Source organism: Brassica oleracea, unplaced genomic scaffold, assembly GCF_000695525.1.
Source record: "Brassica oleracea var. oleracea cultivar TO1000 unplaced genomic scaffold, BOL UnpScaffold00579, whole genome shotgun sequence".
Taxonomy (NCBI): Eukaryota; Viridiplantae; Streptophyta; class Magnoliopsida; order Brassicales; family Brassicaceae; genus Brassica; species Brassica oleracea.
Window position 1 is genome coordinate 61,146 of NW_013617422.1, and position 8,927 is coordinate 70,072.

General features: G+C 35.7%; 1 protein-coding gene across 1 annotated transcript; it reads left to right on the forward strand.

Moving 5' to 3' along the window:
* Window positions 1-3,683: 3,683 nt before the first annotated feature.
* Window positions 3,684-5,455, forward strand: LOC106319723 (glutathione S-transferase T3-like). The gene is made up of 3 exons (XM_013758108.1): window positions 3,684-3,813; window positions 3,886-3,947; window positions 4,787-5,455. Exons 1-3 carry the CDS (start codon window positions 3,684-3,686, stop codon window positions 5,453-5,455), a joined length of 861 nt encoding a protein of 286 aa, XP_013613562.1.
* Window positions 5,456-8,927: the final 3,472 nt, after the last annotated feature.

An 8,927-nucleotide genomic window follows, 5' to 3' on the forward strand; every position in this document is an offset into this window, starting at 1 on the left:
CCACTAATATATGAGTTGCAACAACTATGGGCGCATGGTTTTGAGACATACGATGTTTCGCGCAAAGAAAACTTTCAGATGCGGGCAGTACTTATGTGGACAATAAGTGATTTTCCAACATATGGTATGTTATCTGGATGGACAACGCATGGAAAGCTATCATGTCCATATTGTCAAGATGACACAGATGCTTTCCAACTAAAGAACGGAAGGAAAACGTGTTGGTTTGACTGTCACAGACGATTTCTACCACCTGATCATCTATACCGCAGGAGTAAGACTTCGTTCACGAAGAACAAACGGGTGTTTGATGGTCCACCTGAAGAAGTTAGTGGGAAAGAACAAGCACGCGTTTGCTAGATTGTATTATTATTTTTACGTTTTGCACGTATATATATCATATCTTAAATAAGTTGTGTTCGGGGTTAACGAAATGGATGATCAACTTACATTAAACAATTTTGTTTTACTGCGATACTTATCTACCTTAGATGTGATTGATGGTTTTTTATTACTAATGTGTAAAACACATGTACGTGCATCTTGTTAATATGTTTTTGTAAGAAAAAATTAAAAATCAAATTTAGTAAAAAAAATTCAAAAATATAAGTAGGACAAATGAAGTACCATAGTTGCACTTATTACATATATGGATATAATAAAGAAAGAGTGCATGAGTGAGTTGATTAAATAATAAAAATAGTTTTTGATTAAAAATGCGGCAAGTGGAATGGGCAGAGAGTGGAGAGGAATATGATGACAATACCTGTCAAAATGTCAATAATAAGATAGATTACTTGGAATAATACATAATAATAAAATATGTATACATGCATGATGGGAAGTTGAATCAAACTAAAAGAAAAACCATAAAAGGGAGCGTGAAGAAAGAATGAAAGACTAATAATAAAGAAATGATGCAAGGAGTAGAAACTGATAAAGCATGTATTCTTTTTATTTGTATATACGATGACAGTTGGGTATTAACCAAGCAGTGATAATCCAATAGTAAAAGATTTTGGAGTACGACGTAAACCATTTATCTTGGGTTTATTTCTATTTTTGGGAACAATATTGCAATTTGAATATGAGTTTTGGTCCATACAATTACATAGTAGTCCAACAACAAATGATCTAGTTACCTTCTGCATTAATAGGAAGACATTTGAAACTCATATTAGGCATGACAATATTCATTCCACTCGGTGGCACTATTTTTGTGATTCTCTAAAAATTGACTGGATCAACTGACATAAAAAATGGAGCTATTAAATATATATGATGGTTGTAAGACACAATATAGAAAAAAATCTAAAAGTGGAAAAAATAAAAACTCAAAAAGAAAGGAAAAAATAATGAAAAAGAGAATTGGGCATGCATGATGGTGTTTGGTATCCGCAGAGCCCGAGGACCCAAACCACATATGAGGTGGGGACTCTTCTGATATTTCTGTGAACTCCATGTGACCCCCACAATTCATCTACATTATACACATAACACATGCATATATACTTTTTATTCCGATTGTCTTTTACGTTTTTGGTTATATATATCCTTTATATCTTTCACATAGACTGTATAGTTGTGTGTAATCGTTGCTGCTGCAGGCAATTTTTTACCTTCGAACTATTATGTAAACTTTTTAGTCGATACCAACCGAAATGATACTAGAAACGTTAGTCGACAGTGGTCGAAAAGGAAGATGGACAATAAAAGGAGAGTTGTTTGAAGCAGCGAGTTTGAGTTTTGGCCGTGAGAAAGGAAACATATTTAAGAAAAATCCTAATTAATTGCAAAACGTTTGACGAAATGGTGACATAATAATAAGTGACTATTCCTTTTGTTAAATCTGGCTACTATAATGTAGTTTTTCTTGTCAGCTATGACTATAATGTAGTTATATAAGAAAAAGGTTGTAAGATAAACTAAATATAAGTGTAGTAAAGAACCTTTTTTTTTTGTCAACTAGTAAAGAACCTTTTTAAGCATGCATATTAGATGCGATCGTAATACTCATTTAGGTATAGTATTGTCTTTTCATTTGGTAAAAGCACTCAGACTCTTAATATATATATATATACACAAAATGTAATAAATTAAATCTATGGTAACTGAAAACTGAAAAGGTATATAATAGAGTTCTCTCCATAGCTTCGATACCATCTAAATTATTTATAAACCAATGAAAAACGGCGAAGATATGAAGCGAGAAGAACATATTTTCACTTACTTTAACCCACCCCCACCCCAAAAAAACATATTTTCACTTTTTGTTAGTCTGGTTTTAAACTCAAAACGGTTTTTTTTTTTTTTGGTCAAACAAACTCAACAGTTTTTCAACATCACACTGCAACTCAATTCGATTTTTTCTTACAATTTAAATTCTCTAGAATCGATCTCTTTTGTTCAGTTGTGATACCTGGACGAGTCTAATCATTCCAAATTATCCTTAGGACTGCCTTGCGATTCTATTACAACACGCCTGAAACTCTGTGCTCCGTTCGTCTCTTGACACGTTTGTGGTTGTATATGTAGCAGGACCGGCCCTAGGCTAAGCCCAATGAAACATTCGTCTTGGACTCCCAAAAATTTTGAATTTTTTTATATGTAAATAGGCCTCCAATTTGTAAAAAAATATATTTTAGACCCCCAAATTTTTGAAACCTTTACTAAATGGTTTTGGACCTCCAAACTCTCAGGACCGGCCATTGATATGCAGACAGAAACTCTTAACTCAGTAGGCCGATATTTCTGTTTTTGTTGACCACACCAAATGTAATATTCTGGCTAAAGGCCTTCATTGGGTTATGTGTCGTCAGTTGTGTGAGATTGATAATATTTGGACACACTTTCAGCCTCCCAACATTTGATGCGTATACGAAATTACTTTAAACTAAGAGCATCGTTATCGCAGGATCTTAGAACATCTCCAACGGTGATATCCCATTGTAGTTTTTAGAAAAAATGTTTTTTGAATTTTTAATTATTATTTTCTTTTCTTTTTCAGATTAAAAAAAAAACCAACTAATCGCGGAATGCCACATGTCGTGGGGGCCCACAAATAATGCAAGGATTCACTAAGGAAAAGTCATTATTTAAGAATTTTAAGGATTGAATCCTTATCATTTGGTAGGATCCACTGATTATTTAATTTTTTTTTCCTAAGGACTTCCCCTTAAGGATTGCTGTTGCGGTTCTTAAGTGGGTCTTTAAGGTTTTTAGCTTTTAAAAATAAAAGAAAATTGGGTAATTAATAAAAGACGTCCATTAATTAAGGGACACAAGAACCGTCTTTTGAGACACGTGTTGGCATTCTGATCATACTATCTTTCTCTCTCTTTCGTCTCTCTCATTCCGCCTCTCCGATTTCTCGATCTCTCTCGAAAGCATCGACGGTGATTCTCTCTCGGCGGAATCGAAAGGAATCGACGATCGGCTCTCCTCGCCGGACTCGACGATGGTGTTTACTCGACGGCTCAGATGATGTCTCTCTCTCGAGACGGACTCCTCGCATGCCTCTCTCTCTCGACGGCTCGGTGGACTCTTCGCATGTCTCTCTCTCGCAATGGCTCAGATGATGCCTCTCTCTCTCGACGGACTCCTCGCATGTCTCTCTCTCTCAACACGGCTCAGATGATGATCTCTCCCGACGGCTCCGATGATGATCTCTCCCGACGTGTACGATGATGATCTCTCCCGACGGCTCAGACGATGATGATCACTCCTCGTCTGTCTCTCTCTCGACGGCTCACCTCGATGATGAATCACTTCATCTCTCTCTCCGGCCCGGAGGTCTCCTCGACAAAAGAAAAGGTTAAGCTATGTATATGAATCCTTCTTGATTGTGTTGGTTCCTGCCTCCAGATTTGTTTCTGTTTTTTGCAGGTCATATGGACAGATCAAGAGACGAAGGTTCCTCAAACAAGATGACTACAATTGCAATACAGGTAAACCATTTTCTATCTGTGATCTTTAAAATTGATTGAACGTTAGATAAAACGAAATGTGGAATTTGTGAATCTCGTCTGCAATTACTAGATATGTTGTGTCTCTTTGATTCTGAAATGCAATAGAGGTTGGTGATAATCGAATGTATTGTTTGTGAATCTCGTCTGCATTTAATTGATTTGTTGTGTCTCGCCTGGTCTGAAATGCCATAGAGGTTAGTGATAATGCAATAGAGGTTGGTGATAATTGTTGATTTGGTCTGCACTAACATGGTTTAGCTTATGTTGTGAACTGTCTCTTTTGTTGAATTTGATTAACGTTTGAAAATAAAGTGAAAGTGGCTGTGAAAGTGTAATAAATTGAAGTTAGATATATGTCAAGTCGAGGTTGGTTGTGGTTTGTTATTTTAAACTTAACCCGAACCCAAAAGTCTTCTTTACAGCTTTGTTTTAAAGGCATGAGTTTATTACTTTACAAGTTGTATTGAAACATGGATTGTCGAGTTGGTTGGGTGTCTTGAATGAGTCCGTCCTTCTCTTTAATCTATAAAACTCTTTCCTTGTCCGCTTTCTTGAATACATTCATATCTCTTCCAACTCCAACATATTCCTATATGTTATTTCTCTCTTCTTTGACTTCTCAAATGTCTTTTAATCCATTCACTGACTCTTCAAACTTTGTTGAGCAACTTCATAGCCAACAAAATGTAGTCTTCGGTAACGTTTCAAATAGTGTTTCACTATCTTCTTTGCAAGTTCCTTTCCAAGCCAGTCAAGGAACCGAAGATTCTAACTTCGGTGTAGAAACTCCAACCAGTCGCAATGAACGAAGGATCTAGACCCCCACTGAAGATGTAGTGCTCATCAGCTCGTGGTTAAACACGAGCAAAGACCCCGTGATAGGGAATGAGAAAAGTTCGGTTGCGTTCTGGAAAAGAATTGCTGCGTACTTCTCGGCTAGTCCCAAGATTTATCCCGGTGAGAGAAGAGAAGCATCACACTGCAAGCAACGGTGGCACAAGATGAATGACTTGGTCTGCAAGTTTTGCGGAGCATATGAAGCAGCAACAAGAGAAAAAAGTTGTGGGCAAAATGAGAATGATGTTCTCAAACTAGCCCACGAAATCTTCTTCACCAATCATAAAAAGAAGTTCACGCTTGAGCATGCTTGGAAGGAGCTGAGAAATGACCAAAAGTGGTGTGAGCTTTCTTCGAGTAAAAATGAAGGAAGCTCCAAAAGGAGGAAGTTTGAGGACGGTTCACACTCAGCATGCTCTGAAGCAAATGAAACAGACAGTGGTATAGCTTATGAAGGAACCACTCGTCCCACCTGTGTAAAAGCAGCAAAAGCCCGTGGGAAGAAACCGATGGGTGTTGCCAAGGACATGTCTCAATTTCAGACTATGTGGACCATCAAGCAGCAAGACTTGGCTGCTCTCAAGGAAAAGATCTCGAAGATGAGGCTACTAGACAGTCTGATTGCAAAACAAGATCCCCTAGCTGACTGACTATGAAGAAGCTCTGAAGAAGAAGCTAATCAATGAGTTGATGTCTAATTAGATTAAGTCTAACTCTCGGTTTAGTTCTTGTTCTTGTTGTTCTTATGCTTTGTTTAAAGTCTAAGTTGAAGTCTTGTCAATGTTGAGCTATATTTATGTTAATGTTAATGTTCTACTTGTTAAAGTCTAAGTTTATAGTCTTGTTAAGTTCTTGTTGGTCTTCTGCTTTGTTTAAAGTTAAGTTTTATTTGTTTCAGGTAACGGGAAAGAAGAGGAGATCACGGAGCTTATGTCGCCTTGTAATAATAGGGTAATGGGAGTACTCATTACCATCAAAGCCACGTACCATGTTCCATTTTAAACGAATACAATACGTGGCATTGGTAGTAATGAGTGTTTCCGCTACCATATTGAGGATCACTCACGTGCCATTCTTGTGTTGTGTCGTCTTCGGTAACGTTGGCTTGAAGTGGAATTGTATAATCAGTGTGTCACGGGACTCGGCTTGTAGTGGGATTGTGTAAGTGTCACGGTACTTGGCTTGTAGTGGCGTTGTGTAAGTGTCACGTGACTTGGCAAAGTGGAGTTGTATAATCAGTGTCTCACGGGACTTGGCTTGCAGTGGCTTTGTATAAGTGTCATTGTATAAGACTTGTGTTGTAGTGGCTTGGTATACGACTTGTATGCTGTCTATATATCTAGTCCAAACTTATCATCTTTTTCAATTTGTAACAAGCTAGTCCAAACTTATCATCTTTTTCAATTTGTAACAAGCACAAACTCATTCTTCTCTCTTTCTCCACAACCACAAAACCATCTTCTTTGTTTAAGCACTACTCTTATAAACGCATCTTCTTTTTCAAATTGTAACAACACCAAACTCATTCTTCTCTCTTTTTCCACAACACCAAAATCATCTTATATCTTTAATCACTAGTCTTATAAACTCATCTTCTCTATTTAATCACAAAACCAAAGCCATCTTCTTTCTTTAATCACAAGTTTTGTAAACCCATTTTCTATCCTTGATCATAACACCAAGGCCATCTTCTTTCATTAATTACCATATATGACTTCTTCTTCTCAAAACACTTTAGATGATTCTTTTGATGATACATTTGATGAGCTTTTTGATCAACATTTTGATCAAGCCTTTGAGAATTTTGCAATTCATGCTGATGAAGAAGAACGAAGAAAAAAAAAGAAAAAAAAACGAGCTTACATCGAAAGAAATCGTGAAAAAGGGCATATTCGTTTATGGAATGATTATTTCAGTGACACTCCAACGTATCCTGATATTTTTTTCCGACGACGTTTTAGAATGAACAAGTCATTGTTCATACACATTGTTGATCGACTCTCCACCGAAGTTCAATATTTTCGGGAAAAGAAAGATGGTCTCTGAAGGAATAGTCTCTCTTCACTTCAAAAGTATACCACAACCATTCGTGTCTTGGCGTATGGTTCTACAGCTGATACCGTCGACGAATACCTCCGGCTCGGTGAAACAACAACTTGGTTATGTGTGGAGAATTTTGTGGAAGGAATAATATATTTTTTCGGCGATGAGTACTTAAGAAGACTAACACCGGCTGATCTTCAACGTCTACTTTATGTTGGAGAGCATCGTGGCTTTCCCGGGATGATAGGAAGCATCGATTGTATGCATTGGGAGTGGAAGAATTCTCCCGCCGCTTGGAAATGACAATATTCTCGTGGTTCGGGTAAACCAACAATCGTTTTAGAGGCGGTTGCTTCGTACGATCTCTGGATATGGCATGCGTTTTTTGGACCACCAGGTACATTAAATGATATCAATGTTCTTGATCGTTCACCTGTTTTTAATGATATAATAAAAGGTCAAGCTCCGAATGTCACTTTCTATGTCAACGGAAGAGAGTATCATATGGCTTACTATCTCACCGATGGTAGTTATCCGAAACGAACAACTTTTATCCAATCTATCCCCATACCACAAGGGCCGAAAGCAGTTTTATTTCCTCAACGTCAAGAAGCTGTCCGAAAAGATGTCGAGCGTGCTTTTGGACTCTTGCAAGCTCGCTTTGCCATTGTTAAAAATCCAGCGCTGTTTTGGGATAAAATCAAAATTGAGAAGATTATGAGAGCTTGTATCATACTCCATAATATGATAGTAGAAGACGAACGAGATGGATACACTCAATTTGATGTTTCAGAGTTCCAACAAGGAGAAGACAACGGAATTTCACATGTCGATCTCACGTATTCTACAGATATCCCTTCAAATATCGTAAATATGATGGGTGTTCGGACAAGAATTAGTGATAGGCAAATTCATCAACAGCTGAAAGATGATTTGGTTGAACATATTTGAGAAAAATTTGGACGTGATAAAGACAATAACTGATCTCCTATGCTTTTTTCAAATAATTCTCGTTTATTGTAATAATCATTGTTTTTATGTTTTTATTTAAAAGTCTATGTTTAAAATGTTATCTTTTATTTTGTTTTATGTAATAAAACAATTTTACTTTTAATTAAAAATGTTTCATATTATTTTATTTTTAAGAATCCAAAAATAAGAAATTTGCAATGGAGACATAAAAAGCTTAAGTTTCTTAATCAACTTTATTCCTTAAATACTATAAAAAACAATTAAGAGACTTATTATGTGTTCGTAGGATAAAGATGTTCTAACCCTAAATGAGTCGGTGTCTTCACCTCGCCCAAAAAAAAGTTACCTGGACATAGTATCCAATCCAGACCTGGTAAAAAGAGATGGACACTTGAGGACCTTTTTTTATTGGCACCTACATTAGGAGTACAATAAAAATCTGTTTTGACAGAAGTACGGTTTCCTTTGCTTCTACGAAGAAGAAAAACGTGAAAATTTACACAAAAATTACCACCTTTCTCTTTTCTTTTGAAGGTGGAACTGCTAACAAAACAAGTCAGTTAGTAAATATACTTTTAGCAAAATGAACTATAGTAAATATGTTGACAAAAAAAAAAGAACTATAGTAAATACTTTTGGGACTATTTATCGGGTTGTCTTATCAATTAGATATGATTGTTTTCGGGTAAAATCCCGTAGACTATATTTGCGAAGTGATTTTGCCACATGTCCTATCTACAGTTATTTTTACAAAAAAAAGATGACATGGCTCACAAGATTTATTACATGGTTTATAGTTAATATGACATGGACAATCACATTTATTACTGACATATATTTTTTGTACACTTTATAGAATATGATAATAACTAATACATTACATTTAATGTTGATTTATATTTTTGTTAAACTTCTTAAAATATAGTAATAATTCATAAATCATCACTAAAATAAATATATTGAAATATGCATTATAAATTTCGAAATACATTATTTAATTGTATTTTTATAATTATACAGTTTTTATTACTAATATTTTCAAAATTTTCTACATCTTTTTTAAAAAATTAATAAATTGTTAATCGTAATTTCATTAGTTTCTTTTAG